Source organism: Cervus canadensis, chromosome 16, assembly GCF_019320065.1.
Source record: "Cervus canadensis isolate Bull #8, Minnesota chromosome 16, ASM1932006v1, whole genome shotgun sequence".
Lineage (NCBI taxonomy): Eukaryota > Metazoa > Chordata > Mammalia > Artiodactyla > Cervidae > Cervus > Cervus canadensis.
The window spans coordinates 36,328,281-36,355,084 of NC_057401.1; the positions used below are offsets into that span (position 1 = coordinate 36,328,281).

Here is a 26,804-nt window from a genome sequence, read left to right on the forward strand (position 1 = left end):
GGGAAGCCCTGGATATGGGCAGTATGAAGTAATTAGAACCATTAGGTGGGGTAACAAAAGTTGGGGGGAAGGGTCCATAAAACAGGTGGATCCAAGTTACTTGGAGGTGGAGCTGTCACCCATGTGCTCTCTAAACGTCCCGAGCATTACTGGTTCAGAGTGTTTTCCTGGCAGGGAGGGTGGAGATGATGTGGAGAGCACTGGATTAGCTCACTGACCACTCCTTCTGCTGGCCAAGGTTAGGGAGGGTGAGGGCAGACTAGTGGTTCACTCACAGAGGGAGGAGGGGCCGGAGAGCAAGAGGTGACAGACAGAAAGGAAGACAACGGGACACCTCCCCTCTCACCAAGCTCCCAGCCAGCGCCTTTCCTTCCCCGCCTGCGTGTACCCCGGGTGTGTGCAGGGGCACGGGGCTCAGCCCTGGAGCCTCTGCAGGATCCAGGATGGCAGGGCAGCAGGCGCTGCTTCTATTTGGATTTCTGCTGCCTGGGCTCCTGTTCTCAGAGGCTGCCAAAATCCTAACTGTGTCCCTGGTGGGTAAGTGCTTGACCGAAGATCCAGAGACAGGCAAAGAGCCCTCGGTGAGAGAGTCGCGTGTTTTTCCCTTCTGAGGCAGGTTTTTTACCCTTGCTGGCCGATGAAGAGGTAGGAGCCATCCATGTGGGTCAGGCGTGGTGCTGGGACTAGAAGTTTGAGATCCAGCCCAGTGCAGGAGGCCCCGGGCTGCCTCCTCCAGGGCGTGAGCTGGATATTCAGAGGCTCTCACTAAATATCTGGAGGGCACACAGCAGATGCAAGTAAGGACTGTGGCTAACTAGTGGTTTGCAGGGAGGTGGGCGTGTGGGGGGAGGGTATATGGGGGGGAGGAAAGAAAGGGGCCCCTGAGGGCAGCAGTAATATTAAGAATTTTCTGAGGCTGCATGAGAGCCAGGGTGGAGCAGGGAAGATACTACAACAATTAGAAGAGTGGAGTGTTTTGCCCAGAGGAATATATCAGGATAAAGGGGTAATCACAGATGGAGCTTCCCTAAGACTTCATTTTAACCCACAGTGGGCACTCATATCACTGAGAATCTTTGAGCTGGAAAGAAACGTAAGTTATCTAATTGAGTTCCCACTAGGCTTTCCTGAGCAGGAAATTAAGGGTCAGGAAAGTGAGGCATCTACTGCAAAGGCAAACAGAAGCCCCTAATGGAACATACCAGATATTTACTCAGGAGCTCCTATCCCTGAGACCATCTTCTCCAAGCTTCCCCTGTCACTCATTTCTCAGTGGGGAGTTTTAAAAATCACTCTGTCTCTATTTGAAATCTTTTTTCTGACTGGTTGTTTGTAAGAAAGCAAGACAGCTTTCTCAGCCCCGCTAAGAGTACATTCTTCCCTAGCCTCGGGCTCTGGGAGGGAGCTGGTGTGGTTTGTGAGGGGCTGGAAGCCCAGAACGCACTGGGGCTCCCCAGGACCCTCCATGAATAGACGCATGTGTGATTGCCCTTCATCTTGCCCTTTCTCCCAGGTCTAGGGATTAACACGTGGGCAAGTGGTGTGGGAGATCTGTACTTCTCATTTCCTGTTATGTCAGACTGTACAAGTTTGTGTTTAAAAAAAGTTGAGAAATAGGTACACACTATTTTTCTAGCACCATGTGTCTCTAACCTCAGTCTCCAAACATTTGCCATTTGCCACTAACTCCTCTCCTGACTGGCTTTCTCTACCGCTTAGATTCAAGCAGCGTCCCTGTGTTGATGCAGGCTCTAAGAGAACTTAGTGTGATGGAGCTTGAACCTCCCCCAGGGATTAAGCTTCTCTTTCCTTAGGATACCAAGACTATCCTTGGATGGATAGTGTTCCAGTCTCTCATGCATGTAAGATTCTGCAGGCCATCCCACAGTTATCCCACAAGTCCACCCCCAAGTCCTGATGGGTGTGAAACATTTAGGCCTCCACTGAGAAACTTCCTGCTAATTTTATTTGAATCTCAAGCACTTTGACTCTAACTGATGGTTCCACATCCCTCTGCTGCAGTGGTTACTTCCTGGACTCACATTCAAGCTCCCACAATTCTCGCTCCTATTCCAGCATACATTTCCAAAGAGAAAAATTCCAGAAATAGCTCTGATGGATTGTCCATTAGGAACTCTTCACACTCACATGCATGGCACTGTGCCAAAATTTCTACCAGTGCAGTTATTTTTTCAGGATATGGTGTCTCCTTACGCTCCTGGCTAAAAGGCAGTGTGTACCTTAGGATCAGGAACTCCTTAGGACCTAAGCACTGAGAAGCTTATCACACTGACATGGAGACCAGAGTCACAAGAGGAAATCTTTAATGAAGGTTTGCCACTTGTCAAGGAGCTGGGCCAGCAGGCTCTGGGGGGTGGGGGCGGAGGGGGAAGGGGTTGGGGGCAGGTTGGACATACTCAGAATGAGATGGAGAGACTGATGGCACTCATTTCCTCCACTCCCCATCAGCTCTCTGCTTCCCTACCTCTCCTCTCCTGGATTTATCAGCCCATCAATTGTAGAATCTCTACTCTCATCATCATAAAAAGGAACTTATGCTTTGTTCTTAGGTGGAAGCCATTTTCTACTGATGAATCAGATCGCTCAGATTCTTCAAGATCATGGTCATAATGTCACCATGCTTCTCCAAAGGGGAAATTTATTCCTACCAGGTACCTTTCCCCATTAATTATTAAAAAAAATTTTTTTTCCCCACTAATCCTTGATTTCCTATATTCTTGGAAAGAAACTAATGCTTTTTGCATAGAAGGGCTTTTCAGATAGTTTCTTTAAATCTAATTGGATTAAAAGAAGGAAAAGCGTGTGTGTGTGTGTGTGTGTGTGTGTGTGTGTGTGTGTGTCTATGTAAGCTATAGGAAAGCTTCTTGGCCCTGTTCACCAGGACCCTGTATGGGCTTCCCAGATGGCTCAATGGTAAAGAACCCGCCTGACAATGCAGGAGATATAAGAGATGTGGGTTTGATCCCTGGGTTGGGATGATCCCCTGGAGTAGGAAGTGGCAAACCACTCCAGTATTCTTGCCTGGAAAAGTCCATGGTCAGAGGAGCCTGACGGGGTACAGTCCATGGGGTCGCAGAGTCAGATATGACTGAAGCAACTTAGCATGAGCATGAAACTCCATGTTCTCTGGTCTTATGTTCTCTTCCCTGTGTTAAGTCACTTCAGTCATGTCTGACTGTGACCTCATGGACTGTAGCCTGTCAGGCTCCTTGTCTAGGGGATCCTCCAGGTAAGAATACTGAAATGGGTTGCTATTTCCTACTCTATGGGATCTTTCTGATCCAGGGATTGAACCCACATCTCTTTTATCTCCTGCATTGACAAGCAGATTCTTTACCACTAGCACCACCTAGGAAACCTTCTCCTCCCTTACCTGATTTCTGCATCTCAAGCAAACCCTCCACACATTCCCACAGACCATGTTGGTAAATACTACTTTTTTTTTTTTAATTGGAGGCTAATTACTTTACAATATTGTGGTGGTTTTTGCCATACATTCACATGAATCAGCCATGGGTGTACATATGTTCCCCATCCTGAACCCCCTACCCACCTCCCTCCCCATCCCATCCCATCAGGGTCATCCCAGTGCACCAGCCCCGAGCACCCTGTCTCATGCATTGAACCTGGACTGGCAGTCTATTTCATATATGATAATATACATGTTTCAATGCTATTCTCTCAAATCATCCCACCCTCGCCTTCTCCCACAGAGTCCAAAAGACTGCTCTTTACATCTGTGTCTCTTTTGCTGTCTCACATATAGGGTCATCATAACCATCTTTCTAAATTCCATATATATGCGTTAGTATACTGTATTGGTGTTTTTCTTTCTGGCTTACTTCACTCTGTATAACGGGCTCCAGTTTCATCCACCTCATTAGAACTGATTCAAATGTATTCTTTTTAATAGCTGAGTAATATTCCATTGTGTATATGTACCACAGCTTCCTTATCCATTTGTCTGCTGATGGACATCTAGGTTGCTTCCACGTCCTGGCTATTATAAATAGTGCTGCAATGAACATTGGGGTACATGTGTCTCTCTCAGTTCTGGTTTCCTCAGTGTGTATGCCCAGCAGTGGAATGCTGGGTCATATGGCAGTTCTATTTCCAGTTTTTTAAGGAATCTCCACACTGTTCTCCATAGTGGCTGTACTAGTTTGCATTCCCACCAACAGTGTAGAGGTTTCCTTTTTCTTCAATCCCGCTCCAGCATTTATTGTTTGTAAGCTTTTTGATACTACTTTATAACTTGGCTTGAAAACCTGTTGAATAGATGTGTTACCGACATTTAAGATTTCTAATAAGTAAAAATCACTTTTCTTTTTCTATGGCATAGATGACTTATCTGAAATTTAAGGAAGCTTTCTCAAGGGGTTCCTTATTTATGCAGCTAAGATCAGACTCTACCGTTATGGTGATCTTGTTTTCTTGAGAATCAGTGACTGCCCATGAATTTGTGCATGTTGACACAGAAAGGGCCTAAATCCAAAGAATTTAGCTCTAATGAGCTCCTACATTTTAGCAACTCCTCTCTGTCAACAGAAAAGGGAACAGTAACCCTGAGAACGTCAATGGTTCTCTCACAGTTACATGACAGGTTAATAACAGTGTTGGGTGGATTTAGGACTTTAAGCTCTGGATTGCTCAATCTAAAATATTGCTCGGACTTGATTTAAAAACAAAATCCAGTATTAAGTGGAATCATTAAAGAACAAAATAATGAGAAATGATAAAACTTAGAAGGTGACTTCAGGCTTTGCAGTTGTTCAAACTGTATTAAAATAATTCTTTTTCTGTTGAAATTTCTTTTTTTAATTGTGATAAATATACAGAACACGAAATTGACCACTGTAACTATTTTTGCGTAGTTTAGTGACATTAGTGAGATTTAGTGACCAGTACATTCCTGGTTGTGCAACTGTCTCTGCCATCCACCTCCAAAAATTTGTTTATCATCACAATCTAGAACTCTGTACCAATTAACAATAACTGCTCATTATCCATTTCCCCAGCCCCGGTAAACACATCTACTTCACTTCTCTGATAATTTGACTATTCCAGATACCTGATATGGGTGAAATCACGCAATACTGTCCTTTTGTCTCTTGTATATTTCACTGAGCATAATGTCTTTTAGGTTCATTCATGTTGGAGTGTGTATCAGTATTTTCTTCTTTTTTAAGACTGAATAGCATTCCATGGAATGTCTATACCATATTTTGTTTGTCTATTCATCTATTGTTGGATATGTCTATTGTTTTTACCTTTTGGCTATGTGGATAATGCTGCCATGAACTTTGGTGTACAAATATCTGAGTCCCTATCTAAATCCACTTTAATCACTTTCTAGATTAAGTTCTATATTTTTCAGTGAACATCTTTTATATGCATATCCTTTTGCACCTTTTTTTGGCAGCAGATCTGATGAAATAGGTGTAGTGTATTAATACTTAATTTAAAAAATTATAATTTAACCTAATTAAAAATTTAAACTGATTTAAATCAAAATATATTTTATTTTATATTTTTGACCTTGATCTTTCAAACTTGTGAAGCACTTGGGAGCTACAGAGTTAAGATATGTATTTTTAGAAAATTTACCTGACTCCTTTATGGAGAATGACTTGTATGAGATCTAAAATCAAAACAAAGTGGTAAAAACTGTTTAAAGAATCTAGGTGAGATGTTGGAGGGGATGTCTAAGACAGAGCCTCACTACAGTTAGCCTAAATGCCCGTCCATGTAATCACAAAAGCAGAAGACCTTTCCATTGTTAATTTTATTTCTTTTTAATTTAATTTAAATAAAAATTTTAGATTAAAAAATAAGTTTTGCACAAACTTTGGGAAACTACTGAAATTACATTCTACCCCTTTAATAAATATATGTGCATTAAAGTCTATAAACAATTTAGGGAGTTTATGGATCCATTCAGTTTTATTCTTAGGTTTCAGGTTTAAGTGTGTAGGATTTCTTTCAATATTCCCTAATCATGGGCATTTCTGAGGCTTTGAAACAGCATTTTCATTCTTCACTTCATTAGTAGAGCTAGGCTAGGTATCTGCAAATCAGGAAAATACACGATTATGTTATTATTTCCGACCTGGTGCTCACCTCAGTGCATTGAAATACTTGAACCATTTACTGACTCCTAATTTGAACACACTTACCCATCTTTCTTATCTATTAACAACTTTAGTGAAAAAAATAACATCACTGGCTCTAAAGAAGCAAAGATCCCTGATACTCACATGTGTGGATTCTCATGCTGCAATCAGTGTGTGCAATCACAATTGGGTTACTGATGGAGGCTAAAGAATATTGAGGAGTATGAAAGAGAAAGCCTAGATTGCCTTGAATAGACTGTTAGTGGAAATGCAGATTTAAAAAAATCTACTAATGAGGACTGCCTCCCTGCATGCCAGCAATGGCTATTTTGCTCTGTTCAGATGCAGGGCTGTGTCTGAGGAGGCTTCGTTCTTGCTAAGTTCTGCTTGACATTCTGCTTGCCGTACCACTTGACGACAGCAGCCTCCATTCTAGTGGGGACGGCAGTGGAGCAAGATGGTTTGGAACAGGTACCTAGTGCGGGCCAGGGTGCACAGTGGGGTGGTTTCAGGAAACCAGCCAGGTCCCCAAGCATGGCCACATTTTCTGCTCATCTGCTTCCTCTGCTTTGTTCCTGGGAGTGAGCAAGTGTGTATGCTCGGTTTTCATGACTCTTGATCTCTTACAACCCTTTGACAATTCCCACTGGTTTTCAAACCAGCTAAGCGGATTCATCTTCCTGCTTTGGACCCCAGGGTTGGGTTGCCCAATATGTGACTGGAGCCCTTCACCCCCATGGAAGATTTCCAGGACTGTGATATCCCACTCCTCCTCTGTGTCCCCCGTTTAGAAGACTGGGTCTTGGCTCGATTGCTTCTCCTTCCTGCCTACATGGCTCCATGCGGTCTTCCCTCACAGCCGTGGTTGCAGAAGTCTTTCTGCCAGTCTTCTCTTTGCTTTCAGGGAAACTTGCTCCACTGGTAGATGTAACTTACTGATATGTTCAACGTGGGAGGTAAGCTCAGCGTCCTCCTATTCCACCATCTTGATCTCCTCTAAAATCCTCACAGACAGCTTCTTGAAGATGAGGCGTGGACTCATGGATCCCTTCAGACATGTTGTGTGCTATGCTTAGTCACTCAGTCATGTCCAGCTCTTTGTGACCCCATGGATTGTAGCCCACCAGGCTCCGCTGTCCATGGGGATTCTCCAGGCAAGAATACTAGAGTGAGCTGCCATGCCCTCCTCCAGGGGATCTTCCCAACCCAGGGATCGAACCCAAGTCTCCCACATTGCAGGCAGATTCTTTACCATCTAAGCCATCAAGGAAGCCCTCAGACATATTGACAGAAGCCAAAAATGGAGATGAGGATATTTTTAAAGATCTGTGGAGCAGCCTTTTGTCTAATGGAGGTAACTCCCATGATATAACCAGGAGATCCATAATGTACTTGAGATTTTTATACCATAAGAAACATGGCTAGTTTGGGATGAAAGAGACAGGAAAAGGATGAGATGAAATGAAACCTTTGGACTCCCATAGAGGAAGAAATAAGCTGATGAACTATTCAGCTGCAAACTCATGATATTTTATGGAGAGCAAAGGAGAATTATGAGGGTGAAGAATTAGAAGTTAGAACTTCAATCTCACAGGACTGAGTTTCAGATCACAGAAAATTGTTTCCAGTTCTTGAAATCTAATATTATTTACCCACTTGGATGTCAAAATTTCTTATGACCAGTGACTGATGTTTTCCTTCCAAATTGTTGCACCTAGATTAATAAAGATCAGTAACCCATGTCTTATATCTGTCCCATTACTGTTTCTTGGAAGCAGAAAACATGTTCCCTAATTTCATAGGTCCACAGATAGAAATTTTACCTCTAGATGGATCATACCCTGATTCTCACCCATAATTATTAAATTATTTGGATGCTATAATTTGGGACATTTAAGCTAATGATATTTAGATGAGATTTTGAACTATGGATTGGCGGTGTAACAGTTTAAGACTTTTTGGAATGTTGGGATGGGGTGAATACATTTTGTGCGATATACTTGAGTTTTGAGTTGCAGAGAGCAGAATATAATAGGCAGACTGTGTCCCCCTAAAGGTATCTCTGTTCTAATTCTTGGAACCAGTGAATATGCTACCTCACATGGTAAAGGGACTTTGCAGATGTGATTAACATAAGTGTGTTGAGATGGGGATATTATCCTGGACTATCCAGGTGGGGTCAGTATAATTACTAGAGTTCTTCTAAATGAAAGAAGATAACAGGAGAGTAACAGAAAGAATGTGATAGAGGAAGGAAAAGTCAGAGTGATATAATTGCCAATTGGAAGGAGGCTATGAGCCAGGGAATGCAAGCAGCCACTGAGAGCTGGAAGAGGCAAGAAAAAGATTGTCCAGTTAAGCTGCCAGAAAGAACGAAGCCTGTTCATGTCTTGCCTTTACTCCAATAAGGCCCATTTTGGATTTCTATACTTTAAGATAATAAATGTCATTTATTGCCTCTATGTTTACAGTAAATTTTACAGAAGCCTTAGGAAGCTATTACAGTGATCATAGGAGGTTAGATCCCTCCTGAAGGCAGAAGATTAGGTTGCTAAAGCCAACTTGGAGGGCCACTAATTGCAGTGGCTATTGGATGGATTCTAGAGCTGCACATAGGCTTTCTCTAGTTGTAGCAAGCTGGAGCTGTTCTTCATTGCTGTGTGCAGGCTTTTCATTTTGGTGGCTTCTGTTGTTGCTGAGCACTGGCTCTAGGGCACACAGGCTTCAGTAGCACCAGCTGAATTGCCCTGTGGCACGTGGAATCTTCCTGGACCAGGGACCAAACCTGTGTCCCCTGCATTGGCAGGTGGATTCTTAGCCCCCAGACCATCAGGGAAGTCCTAGAGCTTTTCTTATTTGGGACTCTATCCAAAGTGGGTTGATTTTCAAGCACACATGAACTTAAGTAAAACATGTAAATTAGAAATATGTTGTCTCCAGAATGTTAAAAGACCTAAAAGATGTTGGAGCCGTTGAAATATTGTGGTATCATTAGTTGTTTCTTTACCATGTAAGTGATAGAGAAGTTTTAAGACTGACCAAATCCTTCTGAGAAATTTAACTTAGGTATGGGGTAGGGGTGGGGGTGTCCCTGGTGGAAAGTCAGTAAAGAGTCTGCCTGTAATGCAGGAGTCCTGGGTTCGATCCCCAGGTCAGGAAGATCCCCCCTGGAGAAGGGAATGGCAACACACTCCAGTATTCCTGCCTGGAGAATTCCATGTACAGAGGAGTCTGGTGGACTACAGTCCATGGAGTTGCAAAGAGCTGGACACAACTGAGTGAATAAACACTTTCATTTTCACAGGGTCTTAAGCTTTGTGTGGGAGTGATGGCACATCCCTTCATGTGAGCTGCTTTGAGAATGTTTCTGTCTTGAAGGAGTGTGTAGAACAAATCACCTTGGAGGAGGATAATGTAATGTAATACCTATGATCCTAGGGGAAGTTGGATGTGGTTAATATTTTGCCAGCAAAGATTGTGGCCGGTGGTAGAGCTGTTGAAGTATCCATTGGCAACCAGTCAGAGCTATATTATGCCTTTTCCAGTGAAAGTGAGTGAAAGTGAAAGTTGCTTAGTTGTGTCTGACTCTTTGCGACCCCATGGACTATACAGTCCATGGAATTCTCTAGGCCAGAATACTGAAGTGGGTAGCCTTTCCCTTCTCCAGGGAATCTTCCCAACTCAGGGACTGAACTCAGGTCTCCCGCATTGCAGGTGGATTCTCTACCAGCTGAGCCACAAGGAGGCAAACTGTAGGTGAGGGCCTGCTTAAAGAGGTACTGAGCAGAACATATTAGCCAAATCTATGACTGCTAAGGATTTCCCAGTAGATCCTTGGATAGAGTCAGTCATTTAATTAACACTGAGTATGGAAGCTGCAATGTGTGGGACTGTGCATTATCTGTTCCCAGTCCTTACAATTTGGTCAGATGTCATGACTGAAGTAGGCATGTAAGCATTAAGACAGTATGAAAGATTTATTGCTCAAATAATGATGCCTTTTTGAAAGAATGGGACAGGTTCCCAAGTACCTGGAAAATGGCCGTCCAGTGTACGGAGGGATGATTAGCTTGAGTTTTTATTGTGAGTGGGGGAGTGGTATGTGGTGAGGATTGCCCCTCAATGACCTGACTTGCATGGTTTGAAACTTCCACTTAGGGCCACGAGAGGGAGCATACACCTTTCTTAATAGTTCGCCCAGGAAACGGAGATAGGGACCGAAGTCCGCCAGCATCAAAGATCAGAAACAAACTCAGACTTTTGATTACACTTGGGTAATTGGGGAGAAACCAAGTTAGTAAAGAAGACTATTTTAATTAAGTCATTCAGTACTTGTTACTGAATCAAAAAACTATTTGGATATATCACTTTAAATAATGAAGATGAATTTTTCTAAAACAGAACAAGCAGAGACACTGGAACCAACCTTGACACATTATCTTAAGCTAATTAACTTTGTTTTCTCAGCAGTAAAATGAGACAGACAGCGATACATTCACTTAAAGCTTTAAATGGAAGTTTCCATAACTTTAAACTGAAGAGCATTCCTGAATTGTTGCAAGGTCCTCAAGGAATACTTTCAGTATGCAAGATTGAATGAGAAAGCAACTGAATGTCATAAAAATAATTCAAAAGATACAATCAAATGTTGGTATCATCATGTTAATGTTAATCCATGTTGTGTGACATATTTAGTGTGTTTAACCCATTGATGTTTTTGTAGGTTTTAAAGAGGAGGAGAAATCATACAAAGTTTTTAACTGGTTTCTGCCTGAAGACTGTAATGAAGAATTTCAGAGGTCTTTTCATTCCTTTATGGAGAAAACTTTTGTGGGCAGGTAATTTTCTTAATTATTCAAACTAAAGAGTCACAGTTCAGTTCAGTTCAGTTGCTCAGTCGTGTCTGACTCTTTGTGACCCCATGGACTGCAATACACCAGGCTTCCCTGTCCATCACCAACTCCTGCAGCTTGCTCACCCTCATGTTCCATGGAGTCAGTGATGCCATCCAACCATCTGTCGTCCCCTTCTCCCCCAACCTTGAATCATTTCAGGCATCAGGGTCTTCTCAAATGAGTCAGGTGGCCAAAGTCGCATCAGGTGGCCAAAGTATTGGAGTTTCAGCTTCAGCATCTGTCCTTCCAATGAATATTCAGGACTGATCTCCTTTAGGATGGACTGGTTGGATCTCCTTGCAGTCCAAGGGACTCTCAAGAGTCTTCTCCAACACCACAGTTCAAAGCATCAATTCTTCGTTGCTCAGTTTTCTTTATAGTCCAACTCTCACATCCATACATGATTATTGGAAAAACCATAACTTTGACTAGATGGACCTTTGTTGGCAAAGTAATGCCCCTGCTTTTTAAAGAGTCACAATTTTGGTAATAAAAGTGAATGGATAGATGCTTAGAGTGAGGATGTGATAAAGGATGGTTGGATGGATGGACAGAGGGACAGAGATATGGATGAATGATACTGATCTTTGGGTAAACAGGTGTTTCACAGTACATCAGCCATTCCAGCCACTCAAGACTTTTCCTTGCTCTGTCCTTTCTTCTACTATAAGCATGAAGGTATTACACACACATACACACAAACACACACACACACACACACACACACATTCCTGTACCAAGTGGGAGGTAGGTAGTTTCTTCTGGGATTTCCTTACAATACTTCACTTACAATCTTTGTCTATAATTTCCCCAACACAGAAGTATATGTATCTCAACCTCTCACTGTTGGTAGGGACATCAAAGACATCTTTTTATTTATTTTTTCATTTTTCCCTCATATGTTTTTATTAACGGAGAAGACTTTTAAACAGTGCTTTTGTAGAAATTGAGCATCTGGCCATGTAAAGTCCTTTTAAAAAGCAGTCAACCTTGTGCAAAATAAGATGTGAAACTGACTCCTTTTGCTTCATCTGACATGAAAAGGAACACATAGCTCCTTACTCAATGTTAAAGGGGAAAGATAGAAATCCATGCCTATCTTGGTTAATTACAGAGGACTCTTCCCCTCTTTTTTTCTTGAAAATCTATTTACTAATCAAGGTACTGCTCAAATCTGACTATTTCCATAAAATCTCTTTTCCTCACTCAGATTGGATGACCATGGTCCCTCTGGTATGTGCGTTAATCACTCAATCGTGTCCGCTCTTTGCGACCCCATGCACTGTAGCCCACCAAGTTGCTCCATCCATGGGATTTTCTAGGCAAGAATACTGGAGTGGGTTGTCATCTCCTTCTCCAGGGGATTTTCCTGACCAAGGGATTGAACCTGGGTCTCCCGCATTGCAGGCAGATTCTTCACTGTCTGAGCCAGCAGGGAAGCCCTCTGGGATAGGTCTGATCTAATCTGCTCAACTGATACTTAGTTTATATCATCTTGTGGTGTTAGTTATATATTTTAAGTATATTCTTTGTCTAATTCCTCCCTACTTTAATATTTTGAGGACAGATATAAGTAACCAGGCATTCTTGATATTTTTCCTATTTTATTTTAATTTTAATTATGACTAATGAATTACATTCTAGGAATTTTTGGAACATTACTAAAGTTATCCAAAAGTTTTGGTAATCACTCCTTTGTTATATCTTAACAAATACACAGTAGAAGATGATGTGAGCCAATCACTTCCATTGTTGTGACTTGAAGTTAACCCTAAAGATCAGACAGAGATCTGCATATTGCTAATGACTTCTTAGTCTCTGGGCAATCTCTATCTGAGGCAGAGTGGTGCAGTGGCAGACAGTTATAACTATGCCAAGGTACCAATTCTCCTGGTCATCCATGCAGTCAGGAAGCCTCTGATGTCTCGAGGCCTTGCGCTTGTTACCTCTGGTATCTCAGAGTGCAGATGGATATCCTACTTCCCTTTGTATTGTACAAAGAGGAAACAGAATCATAATCTATTTAGGCAGTGGTGGGAGAGCATGGCAAGAAGATAGCTTCCTGGGATAACCCCATAGGTGATGTCTTAATTACAGGTCAGTAAGCTTTTCTTCTCTGGATCCCTTAGCCTGCAGTGAACTGGAAAGGCTAATCATGTGCTTCAAAACCAGACTTTTCCCCTTTGTTTACTGTGGACATAGAAAGAGTTTTCATTTTTAACTGAGATTTTGAGTTCTAGTATGATCCGATAACCTCTTGGATGAGGAAATCTGTCATATGCAAATACACAGTGATTTTAAAAAATAGTCTGTATTGTCAATATTTGTGGGATTGTGTTATCAAGTGGTTCCCACAGTTTTGCTGAGTAAACAAAGAAACCACTCATAAAGGTTCAGTATGTAAGTAAAACTGAAAGAGAGTGTCACAGAATTCAAGTAGAAAGAGACCTGTGAGGCCTGCTATGGTCAAAGAAGCCTCCCAGAGCAGAAGTCCCAATGATGGGAATTCCTTTTTCATTAATATAATTCATCTATGCCCAAGGCCTTCAAGAATTACTGTCTGAAAACTGTCATGGAGAGTGCTAGGGATTTGTAGCAGTGAAGAAAGGGAGTAGGGGATGGAAGGGAACACTCTCAAGAGCAGAACATCTGCCTGGACTGACTGAGGGGACGTGTGTATGGACAGTGGAGGAGTAGGATGGCTGCTGCTGGGTGTGGGCTTACTTACCTGGAATATTTTCTTTGCAGCCCAAGATTTTTTAATTCAACTTTTTAAATTTTGGCTGCACTGGGTCTTTGTTGCATTGTGAGTGCTTTTCTCCAGCTGTGGCATGAAGGCTTCGTTGCTCCACAGCATGTGAGCTCTTAGTTCCCTGACCAGGGATCAAACCCAAGTCCCCTGCACTGGAAGGCGGATTTTTAAGCACTGGACCACCAGGGAATTCCCAAGATCCTTTTTTAAAAACCGAAATATAGTTCATTTACAGTGTTTCAGGTGCATGGCAAAATGATTCAGTTCATATATACACACACACATATGTATCTGTATATATATGTATATACACACACATTTATAGGTTTCCCCAGTGGCTCAGTGGTAAAGAATTTTCCTGTAATGCAGGAGTTGCTGGAGATTTGGGTTCAGTCACTGGGTTGGGAAAGCTCCCCTGGAGGAGGGCACGGCAACCCACTCCAGTATTCTTGCCTGGAGAAGTCCATGAACAGGGGAGCCTAGCCAGCTACAGTCGTAGGTTCACAAAGATTCAGACATGACTGAAATGACTTAGCATGCATGCACGCATGCGCGCGCGCACACACACGTATTCTTTTTCAGATTATTTTCCATTATAAGTTATTACAAGATATTGAATATAGTTCCCTGTGTTCTATGGTAGATCTTTGTTGGTTATCTATTTTATATATAGTAGTGTGCATATGGGAGAAGGAAATGGCAACCCAGTCCAGTATTCTTGTCTGGAGAATCCCATGGACAGAAGAGCTACAGTCCAGTCCATAGGGTTGCACAGAGTCAGACATGACTGAGGCGACTTAGCGAGCAAGCGAGTATGTATATGTTAATCCCAAATCCCCAGTTTATCCCTTCCCTCCTTCCCCTTTTGGTAACCAGGTTTGTTTTCTATGTCTGTGAGTCTATTTCTGGTTTATAAATAGGCTCATTTGCATTGTTTTCTAAGATTCCATATATAAGTGATGTCATATGGTATTTGTCTTTCTCTCTGACTTATTTCATTTAGTGTGATAATCTCAAGTTCCATACATGTAGCTGCAAATGACATTATTTCATTCTTTTTTACAGCTGAGTAATATTCCACTGTATATGTATACCATGCCTTCTTTATCCATTCATCTGTTGATGGACCAAGGTTCTTTTATGTATTGTGATATAAACACTTTCAACAAATATTTATCATTTATTTATTTTTCTTGCAGATGCAGATTTGAACACTTTTTAAATATTATGGAACTACTAGGGCATCACTGCAGTCATTTGCTAAGGAGAAATGATGTCATGAATTCTTTAAAGAATGAGAACTTTGACCTGGTGATAGTGGAAATGTTTGACTACTGTCCTTTCTTGGTTGCTGAGAAGCTTGGGAAGCCATTTGTGGCCGTTCTCCCTTCCCTATTGGGCACTGTGGACTTTGGACTACCAAGTCCTCTGTCTTATGTGCCAGTATTCTATTCCTTGTTAACTGACCAGATGGACTTCTGGGACCGAGTAAAGAATTTCCTGATGTTTTTTGAGTTCTTCAAGAAGCAGTGGAAAATCCAGTCTGTGTATGATGACACCATCAAGGAGCATTTCCCGGACGACTCTAGGCCAGTTTTGTCTCATCTTCTAACAAAAGCAGAGCTGTGGTTTGTTAACTCCGACTTTGCCTTTGATTTCGCTCGGCCCCTGCTTCCCAACACTGTGTGTATTGGAGGTTTAATGTCCAAACCTGTTAAACCAGTACCACAAGTAAGTAAATGCTAAGAGTGTAGATTCATGCAGAAGTCCTCAGTGCAGAGTTGGTGGCCACCCTGTCACTGGGATCCTGGGAGTGCATAAGGTGAGGCAAGTGAGGCTCCAGGGGACCCTTTGAAAGGAAAGACTCACTTTTAATATCATGAAAGTACAGAGTTAAGACTTATACAACCCTGAGATTGACCTCCTTAAATACTATATCCAAGGTCTTCTCTTGCCTCACCTTAGTCCTGGTGCTGGTAGAAAAAGACTTTTAGTAAACTGAAGTTTCCGTTTTCATTTTCTATGCTCATATTTTCAGTAAGTATGTAGTGAGCATCTGTCACATGCAAGAATCATGAAGGAGATGAGTTACTCACAAGGAAACACAAAACAGAACAACTATGGGGGTGGTGTGTCGGACTGATAGTGAGAATGCAGGCTTTATCGCCAGCATCCTGAGACAGTAGCGCCCTGGTCCCTAACTCTGCCTACACCTCCTGATTTGATTGACGTGGGGTCAAGCCTGGGAAGTGTAAGTTATAAAAGCTGCCCAATCAGTTTGACTGTATTGACTCAGAACCACTGCTGGAGAAGTTTTCAAAATGGAAGGGAGTTAAGACCAGATGATAAAGAATTCGCTTGCAATGCAGGAGGCCCAGGTTCAGTCTCTGGAGAAGGAAATGGTAACCTGCTCCAGTATTCTTGCCTGGAAAATTCCATGGACAGAAGAACCTGTCAGGCTACAGTCCATGGGATCACAAAGAGTCAGACATGACTGAGTGACTAGCTCTTTAAGATGAATGTGTTGCTTGTCATCTAACAGCATAGGCTTGCAATTTTATGGAATTTATCTTATATAATCTCTTGCCACCTAGAAGGGGGTATGATGACCTCCATTTTAATTCTTTTTTAATTTATAAAAATTTGAATATCTGTTTATGTATTTGGCTGAGTCGGGTCTTAGTTGCAGCATGTAGGATCTTCACTGCATCATGTGGGATCTTTCTTTGTGGCACACAGGCTCCAAAGCACTCGGGATCAGTACTTGCAGAGTGTGGGTTAGTTGTTCTGGGGCATGTGGAATCTTAGTTCCCTGACCAGGAATTGAACCCATGTCCCCTGCATTGCAAGGTGGGTTCTTAACTGCTGGACCACCAGGGAAATCCCATGACCTCCATCTTTATAAAGAAGGGGACAGGCCTCTAGTGGTATAAGTGGCTGTCCCACTCTCATTCATTTTAAAGCCAGAGAGGGTCCTGATTTGGCCTGGGCCTTTCATGAATGAAACTATCTATCCGTCCCCTACTGAACTTGCATCAAGTGAGCAGGAAGAGTTGGGGAATGATCCCTGGGCTATGTGAGTTTTCAGTCGGTGGAAGAATTTTTTAGGAATGAAGCTGGGAGGGAAGATGTTCCAGGTGGAGACAACAGGAGGCCCAAAATGTGAAGATGAAGTGAGATGTCTATGGGTTCCCTGGGTGACTCCAGCTAGACTAGAAAGAGGAAGATGCAGTTGCACAAAGATGCCCAGGCCAGACTGCAGGAAGTTTCACCAGTTAGGAGGGTGGGGCAGCCCTAGCCACAAGACTGCGGAAGGGAATTGTTAAGCAGGAGCATGATGGGAGGAAGGATTGTGAGATAACAGTAACTTTTTCAAAAAAATTTTCTCCTTTGCATTTTCCAGTTTTTATATAATGGTTTTACATTGCTTCTTAATTTAACAGAATGACAAAACTGTTGTCAAAGTGATCCTCTGAGGCAGTAGATCAGACAATGTTATGCTAGATGAAATCAGCCCAATAGGGTGAAGGTCTAGGAGCTGGATGACATGGATGAGGTGGTTGGATGGCATCACCGAGTCAATGGACATGTGTTTGAGCAAACTCCTGGAGATGGTGAAGGGCAGGGAAGCCTGGTGTGCTGCAGTCCATGGAGTTGAAGGGAGTCAGGCACAGCTGAGAGACTGAACAACAACTCGGATCTGGGGTGGGGGGAGCCACAGGAAATCCAGAAAGTCAGGGTCCAAAGAAATATTTGGAAGAATTGACAAAATGTGTTAAAACCAAGATTACAGCATTAGATCAGAACGGTTTTTCAGAACTGCCTCAGGGATTTGAAGAAAAGAATTGCTGAGGTCTGAGACTGGGTGGAGCATTGCTACTTTAAAAGAATCTTCCCATGTGAATATAATGTGCAGTCATGTGGGTGAATCACTGAGATAGGAGATAAACTGCAAAGATCAGTGACTAACAACATCATGGGATATCAGAGGAACGCACACTACATGGTGGATGGGGTATGGGTGGCCAGTCAACTCCCCATTCTACCTCCATTTCTTCTCAGCTTCTCCAGTCTACCCTCCAGATAGCCCACCTCCCTCTGCTGGACCCTGGCTCCCTGTGAGGTTCTTCCTTACATTCCACTTCTGGTCTGGCTTTGGAAAACACCCAAGTGGCCATATCTTCATGGACCTACAATGAGTAGAGTGTCTATGATTGCCTTGACAGTAGGGTCAAGGTTTCAAAAATGAAAGATGTTCCCACCAACACAGTGGGTATGAGCACAGCTGAGAGTGCTGAGCTGTCTCAGGACAGTGAACTCCAGGGGACGGGAGAGTGTGTTCAGTGAATAACCGACTTCATTTCATGACCATCTAGTCTTTTGTGAACATTTTTCTCCTCTTTCCTTCCTTATTTCTTTCTAGGAATTTGAGAACTTCATCACCAAATTTGGAGACTCTGGTTTTGTCCTTGTAAGCCTGGGGTCCATGGTGAGTTTCATTCAGTCCCAGGAGATTCTCAAAGAGATGAATGCTGCCTTTGCTCGTCTCCCTCAAGGGGTGATATGGAAGTGTAATCCTTCTCATTGGCCCAAAGACATCAAATTGGCCCCAAATGTGAAGATTGTGCACTGGCTTCCTCAGAATGACCTTCTGGGTAAGGACTGCCCAGGATTGCTTTTTTTCTTCTCATTTACATGTCTTGGGGATCATTGGGCTTCTGATCTTTAGCTTGATTATTTCATCAGCACAAGGTAAGTCTTTAGATGACAAGAATGGAGCAGCAAGCTGGAGCCCTTGAGGAATCAGGCTATGATGAGCTCAGATGCCAAAACAGCTATCTGCCCTAAATTCTTTTCTATCTCAGACCTCATGTCTGAAACCACTGAAGTCATGTTGACCTACTGCCTTTGGTCTTGAACAAGATCACCACAAAATAATCCTAAACAATCTATGAACTCTGAGAACACATACCAAGAGATACACTACCACTGTCTTCAGTGGCTTCAAGAGCACCTGTTCACTTATGTTCCATTACACATTCACATACACACACACACATAGATATATCTTCCTTAGCTACTAAGGTGTAATCAATTCATAGATTCACAACACTGATGCCAATATACCTGAGTCCCAAGCTGAGCAACCTCCTAGCCAGTTACTTGACACATTGAGACTCTGATACCAGAGAATTTGCTCACCCCCAACAGGGTATCTCTATGGCTAGCACTGCTTCATACAGACCCCTCACTGCCATAGCCACTGACTGGATCAGAGGCTGATAACCAAGATTGTAACAAAATAATCTGTAGAATTAAAAAAAAACATATTCTTATTTCTATGTCTGCAAATGTATTTCTTTATATCTTGGGTGTGGGACAGGATTCTCATTTCAAAGAAGAAATGAGGAGGCTCTGATGCACATCCCAGTAGACCAGCACAGGCTGAGATGAACTCTTCATTATCAATAATCACTTTAGTTATTGCTACATAAGGATGGGATGCAAAGGCTAGAACTGCAAATACTAATGGGCAGAGTCCAGTCTCTTATCTCAAGGAGCTTCTCATATATTTAAAAAGCACAACACATACTATATAAGTTTTATGAGTGTTATATGACTTGTGATGTCAATGAATGTGCCAGGAATTTATAGGAGAAGGCTATTATTTGGTGGGTGAGAAAGGTTTTCTTAAGGAAAAGAAGTGAGACAAAGATAGACACAGGGAAACATAAAGAGAAAACAGATGAGAGAAGCAGAGACTTGAGGGGATAGAAAGAAGAATAGATGGAATGTTGGATGGATGGATGGATAGATGGAGATAGTTGCCTTGATTAGCACTAGCACTATTCTCTACAGAATTCCCTGGGTTCTGAGTCTTCCCCCAGTTATGACCGAGTCAAGGAGTTTCTACAAAGGCAAGGTTTGAAGTCTTTGAATGTGTAGCAAGCAAAATCATCTTTACAATGGCTCCAACACCCCTTGAGCTCCCATTGGTATCTTCTTCTGCCTTTTCTGCTTTCCTTGTTGTCCTGAAAACTTTCTACCTAAGATGTCCCACTCTCTTTCTTATTTACAACAGGGCACCCTCGCATCCGCCTCTTTGTCAGCCACGGCGGGATGAATAGTATCATGGAGGCCATCCAACATGGCGTGCCCATGGTGGGGATTCCCCTCTTTGGAGACCAACATGAAAACCTGCTCCGTGTTAAAGCCAAAAATTTCGGTGTGTCTATCCAATTAAAGCAGATCAAGGCTGAGACACTGGCTCTGAAGATGAAGCAAGTCATAGAGGACAAGAGGTGTGCAGTTCTCTGGGCTTGTGGTTGCTTATGATGAATGAAGACATAAACCATGACGGGCACCATGTGGGTCTTTTTGCAGTAAAAGCTGAAACTTCCAGGAAATGAAATTATATGTGTATGATGCTAATAGCTGACTTATTTCCTCTGAGAAGAAGACGAGAATAATTTAGGTTAGATGTTGGTTTTCTATCTTCTAGCTGTGAGGAACTGGAACTACTGACACAGACTGTCTTTGAGAGGTCTTCTATTTTGGAGGTGCTTGTAGTAGAATTCCAACTGAGGCAGGAGGTTGCCTTTCTATTCCCAGTATCCCACACGGTTCCCCACCCCAGGCCCCTGGCCTGTGCTGCTCCCTAGAACACTCCTTCCCTTCTCTTCACAAGACTGGCTCCTTCATGACATTGAGGTCTCATCCCAATGTCAACTGCTCGGAGAGACCTTTCTCTGATAGGTCTCAGAGCTTCCTCTCTTTTCCACCCCAATCATAACACATTATTTTTTTCTTAATGTGTCTCAGAATCTGTAATCGCCCCATTTCTTTATGTTTTAATTTATTGTCTGTCCCTACATGAAGGGCTTCCCAGGTGGCGGTAGTTGTAAAGAACCAGCCTGCCAGTGCAGGAGATATAAGAGTTGTGGGTTCGATCCTTGGGTCGGGAAGATCCTCTGGAGGAGGGCATGGCAACCCGCTCAAGTATTCTTGCCTGGAGAATCCCACGGACAGAGGAGCCTGCTGGGCTACAGTCTATGGGTCGCAAAGAGTCAGACATGCCTGAAGTGACTGCATGCATGCATGGACCCCACACGAGAAGGTAGAGAGTAAACTCTTCCAGCATAACAGCATGAGTCTCCTGCTATGTCCTCAGGGTCCAGCTCAGGGTCTGCCACAAAGTAAGTCTGAATGGATTTCTGTTAAGTGAATCAATACAAAGGGATTCATTCATCTCTTAAGAAACTTTCCAACCAGTGCAATAATCTTGTGTGTGAAGAGAAAAAATATATGTTTTCTTTCTTATAATGAAGAAAGACTGAAAAACTTAGAGCTTCAGGGACACACACTTGAAGCATAGCTCAAGGCTTAGCATTACCGTACAACATTATGGCACATAGGAGACCTGTAAGTAGTTTTGTTAGATGACCGAATAATAACCATATCACATGTGATGCCAACCCCAGAAAAGTTGTTAAACTCTGGGGATCAGATAACCCAGAAACTTTATATATAGTTGGTATCTCATATGTTTAAAATGTTCATTTCCTGATGAATGGATTTGTAATTTTCATTATATTTTCAAAGATTTAGACCCAAATGTGCATGATCCATTGGCCCTACGAAGCAGTCATCTGGGCTGGGATGGTCCACAGACATTGGATATCAGGGCTGGCCATAGAATTCATGTGCCCTTATGTGAAATGGAAATGTTAAACCCCTTGTCATAGTGTGTAAGGATTTTAAGACTGTGACAGCAGACAATTAAATCAAGCATGCCTGATTTAAAGGGGCTTCCTAGGTGGCTCAGTGGTAAAGAATCTGCCTGCAATGTGGGAGACCCAGGTTAGATCCCTGGGTTGGAAAAAATCCCCTGGAGAGGGAAGTGGCAACCCACTCCAGTATTCTTGAAGGAAATCCCATGGACAGAGGAGCCTGGCAGGCAGCAGTCCATGGGGTCGCAAAGAGTCAGACACAACTTAGTGACTAATCAATAAGGCTGATTTAAGGGTGAAGCCCTCTGCAAATAGGCAGGCTCACAGCCCATGAAGCCAGTGCTGGTCAACATGATGCTTTGAAAGGGGCAGGGAAATGCAGGTGTCTTCCTGGACTGTGGTTCTCAGAGTCATATGTATTATCTAGCCCAAACACCAGAGCAAAGTAGACACTCAATAAATATAATGGTTCCTGTAGTCTATATCATGAACCTCCTTGGGGAGAGACTAGTCCTTATAGAAGTAGTCACTTTTTTGTAGTTTAGCACTTCCAGCACCAAGCATGGATCTTTGCATGCATATATCAGTTTGAACTTTTAAAGGAGACCCAACTAGACAATGGTAAGGTAAGGTCAACAACTTTTCCTTGAAAGGAAGTCTTTTGTGCCTATGGTAGAAAGTGTGTGTGTGCATGTGTGTGTGATACAAGGTCTCTAAGAATTCTGAGACCACTTGAGTTAACACCTCCCCTCTGTCTCTGTCGATAGGTACAAATCTGCCGCAGAGGCCGCCAGCATCATCAGACGCTCGCAGCCCCTGACCCCTACCCAGCGGCTGGTGGGCTGGATCGACCACATCCTCCAGACAGGGGGTGCAGCCCACCTCAAGCCCCATGCCTTCCAGCAGCCGTGGTATGAGCAGTACCTACTGGACATCCTCTTATTCCTGCTGGTGGTCACCCTGGGCACTGCGTGGCTCTGTGGGAAGCTGCTAGGCCTGGTGGCCAGGTGGCTGTGTGGGACCAGGAAGCTGAAGAAGGCCTGAGGCCGAATGGAGCCTAGGAAGGTGGAGTGTTTGGGCAGACTCAGCATTTCTTGGCATCTCCAGCCAGTTTTGTCAACCCTGGTTCTCCACATCCTATCCACTTGCTCTTTTGCTACAAATTCCTGCTCACTGGCTTCTTCTCATGACTGCAATTCTTTACTGAGCCCTTGTGGCCTTGACTGCCACTCAGCAAGGGCTGTTCTGTGATTCTGTCCCTGGGAAATTTGGATAAGTGACCATCAGATCTGAAGCCTTGAAACTGCCTTCTGTATCACACCCTTCTTCCTGGCACTGAGCCTGGACCATTTTGGTCTCCATTCCCTTGCATCTTCTCAGCCTCCTTCCCTCACTCCTCCTCCACCACTTGTCAAAGAATAACCCCTAAGGCAGGTGCTTTGTTGTTTCTTTGGTTTTCTGTTTGCTTGTCCCACAAACTCTTGTCAAAGTTCAGGAAGCCTGTCCTGGGCAAGAGCATTGAGGGCCAGACACACCCTTGCCTGTGTGCATGGTCTCTGCCTTGGTTTCTGCAGAGAACTCCTCCTTTGCAGTGGAGACTGCAGGTTAGTCACGGGCTGAAGTGTCACTGGTCTCTGCTTTTCATAGCTGTGAGCTATCTTCTCAACTTTCCTATTTAAAACACGAAGTCATGAGAAAGAAGATAATTTCTTTGTAAACTGAGAAGAGTCTCTACATAGCTGAGCCTCTCTGTACCTGACATACTGTTGGAAATTGCATTCAGTTCAGTTCAGTTGCTCAGTCATGTCTGACTCTTGGCGACCCCATGGATTGCAGCATATCAGGCTTCCCTGTCCATCACCAACTCCTGGAGTTTGCTCAAACTCATGTCCATCGAGTCAGTGATGCCATCCAACCATCTCATCCTCTGTTGTGCCGTCTCCTCTTGCCCCCAATGCTTCCCAGCATCAGGGTCTTTTCTGAAGAGTCAGCTCTTCACATCAGCTGGTCAAAGAATTGGAGCTTCAGCTTCAGCACCAATGAATATCTTTCCAATAAATATTTAGGGTTGATTTCCTTTAGGATTGACTGGTTTGATTTCCTTGCTGTGCAAGGGACTCTCAAGAGCCTTCTCCAACACCACAATTCAAAGGCATCAATTCTTCGGCTTTCTTTATGTCCAGCTCTCACATCCATACATGACTACTGGAAAAACCATAGTTTTGATTAGACAGACCTTTGTTGGCAAAGTAATGTCTCTTCTTTTTAGTATGCTGTCTGGGTTTGTCAAAACTTTCCTTCCAAGGAGAAAGTGTCTTTTAATTTCATGGCTGCTGTCACTGTCCATAGTGATATTGGAGCCCCCCAAAATAAACTCTCCCAGTTTCCACTTTTCCCCATTCTATTTGCCATGAAATGATGGGATCAGATGCCATGATCTTACTTTTTTGAATGCTGAGTTTTAAGCCAGCTTTATCACTCTCCTCTTTCACCCTCATCAAGAGGCTTTTGAATTCCTCTTCACTTTCTGTCATTAGAGTAGCATCATCTGCATATCTCAGGTTGTTGGTATTTCTCCTGGTGATCTTGATAGTAATGGAAGCCAAAAAAAAAAAAAAAGAGTGACTGGAACTGCTTAGGGTTTTCTTTTTTTTCTTGTTTTTCTCATGTAAAAGAAAGTGTAGTGGAATTCCTGGTGGTCCAGTGGTAAGGACTCTGAGCTTTCACTGCAGAGGATGAGGATTCAGTCCCTAATTGGGGAACTAAGATTCCACAAGCTGGTATCAGGGCTGAAAAAAAAAAAAAGTGTAGTGTCAGTGGGCAGGCCATCCAGAGTTGGCGTGGTAGTGCCATGATGTCATCAATAGTCCAGATTTTTTGTCTGATTGATCTGCCTTCCTTAATGGGTGGCTTCATCCTAAGGTCACCCTGATTTTCCAGGTGGTCATTTTGGATTCAGTCAGCACATGAGATTTTAGGCAAGAAAAGGGAAACTCAAGGAAAGGGAATAAAGCAGGTTCATGCTAGCTGAGTTAGCTTCTTTAAAGGTTTCCCAAAGAATTCCAGTTAAATCTCATTGAGAGACCTGAGGCATGTGACCATTCCTAGCTACATAAATATTCTCCAGCTCTGACTGCAGTGCTGGGTACACTACTACTCCAAGTAATTGGGGGGGGGGGGCGGTGGTGAGGGGTGGCAATAGGTGTTAGAAAGAAAAAAAAAGGACAGTGGATAATGGAGGAAACTAGATCCTTGGTCACATGTGGAGGGCAGGCAGGGAAGGGCTGGATTGAGTGTATGTTTCACCTGTGACCTGGTGACTCAGTGACCTCGGGGACAGCCTTCACCACCTTTCTGAGTGGAACATTCAAAATAAGAACAGCAGTCTTTTACCGTGTGACATGTGTTATTTGTTCCAAGTTCTTTCATCTTCCTTTCTGCCATTTAATGGGACACCTGTGTCTAATCCATTCAGCTGGAAATAAACAGGTACCACAGGGGTAACCACAGAGGGAGAGGAGAGTCATTGTGTAAATTAAGACAGTAGCAATAAAATTTGTTGCCACCTCATCATGGATGCCCCCTCCAGCCAGGGTACATGGCTTGGAGAGTGGATGGGCTGGTTTTAGCTCCCACTGGCCCCCTCCTGTGAGCATGTCTTTGCCAAGAATAATCTGCCCTGCCACAGGGTGGTCCTGGCTGGTGTACCCCTCCCACCTGGGGCAATTTCATGCTCATGCATACAGAAGGCACTAGGATTGGCTAAGGAATTCCCTTGGGAAATTTTGTGGGTTTTTTTTTTTTTTTAACCCCTAAGGTCCAGGAAGGCTCCTTTCTCCATGCCAGGCTTTAAATTAGTTAATTATTTCTTTTTAATAAGTTCTTAAAGTTCCAAATTTAGAGACACACACATCTGCCAGAGTGGATTTTAAACTAGTATCTTCAAATTTCATCTCAAGATAATAGTAAGTGATATCAATTAATACTTGCACTGGTGATTCAGTCCCCCTGGATTTTATTTATTTATTTTTCTGATTTAAAAATTCAAGATGAATTTTGAGATATCTTGTTTTTTACACAAAGAAAGGAAGGTTCCACAAATAAGGCCTGTGAACCCTCCAGGTGGTGGGGCCAGCTCCCTGACTATAGATAAGACCATTGAGAATGATGGCATAACTCTTGCTTTCTCACTTGTGTTATTGAGAGCTGAGCTTCATTTGTCCTCTAATTGATTTTACAGATGAGTAAGCCTAAAAAAAAAATAACAGTGCCATCATTCCTTCCCCTTTTCATAGTTTATCTCATGGAATATTACCAAGCTAAAGCCTGCAATTCCATATTCCTTTAGTGGCCATTGATGAACTTGGCATCATCTCAGATGAGAGTTACTGTTACTAGGAAACCAATTAGCAAGCAGTAGCAAAAAGCCTCAGTAGAACAGCCTAAGCCAGTAGCCTTCAAACTAGGCTACCTTCAGCATCATGCATACGTGAAAACTTCCCAAGGGCTACATGACACAGAGTTTGGAGGTGATAAATTTCCACCTTTGTGTACTCCAGTTTTCTAAAACTGGTCTTCCTAACAAGGTGTTGTGTTTAGTTGACAGGTCCTCTCTCTTGCCACACTTTTTACAATTTCCTGACTTTTATTTTACAGAAGAAATGGACACCTTTCACCCACTCCCATTCTTCCCATGGTGCATTGCCTGGGGGTGGAAAAGTAGAGGTGACTGAGCCAGAAAGTCCTTGTAACTCAGATGATTTGTAATTCTTTGTTTTAACAAAATCCAAAGATGAATTGTGATTTTTTTCAGCTGACAGACCTTTAAAGACAGTAAATTTTGATAATGGATTGGTGTGAGAATGGCATATTTATGTAGCACATTATTCTGAAGTCATTCAAAGAATGGAGGGACACCATTTTCAAGACAGTTCATAACAAAACTCTTAGTGCTCCTGTTATTTATGCAAATAGTTTTTCAGTGTTTGCATAACTAACCTCTAGAAGTAGGTAACATTGATTTTTAAATACATGAATTAAATTTTTAAAAGTTGAAAAAACAGCCCCTTTCTCATTGTAAGATATGTTTCCAATAAAATTTTATGTTTTGTTAGGTGATTATGTAGCTTTGACCAAGTGAATGCAAGTATTAAAACAAAGTGATAATTTATTAAAAATATTGGGCTCTTGTAGGAACTATAAATATTAACTTGAATAATATTTATGATGTTCAAAGTTATGAGTGAATACTCAATACAGTGCTTTCATGCATAAAGATACATAGATTAGAATT

The 26,804-nt window shown here is 42.8% G+C and overlaps 1 protein-coding gene across 1 annotated transcript; it reads left to right on the forward strand.

Moving 5' to 3' along the window:
• Positions 1 to 296: 296 nt before the first annotated feature.
• Positions 297 to 23,410, forward strand: UGT3A2 (UDP glycosyltransferase family 3 member A2). Its single transcript, XM_043489173.1, has 7 exons — positions 297 to 537; positions 2,571 to 2,672; positions 10,858 to 10,972; positions 14,981 to 15,512; positions 18,205 to 18,436; positions 19,864 to 20,083; positions 22,279 to 23,410. Exons 1-7 carry the CDS (start codon positions 444 to 446, stop codon positions 22,553 to 22,555), a joined length of 1,572 nt encoding a protein of 523 aa, XP_043345108.1. The 5' UTR covers positions 297 to 443; the 3' UTR covers positions 22,556 to 23,410.
• The last annotated feature ends 3,394 nt before the right edge of the window (positions 23,411 to 26,804 follow it).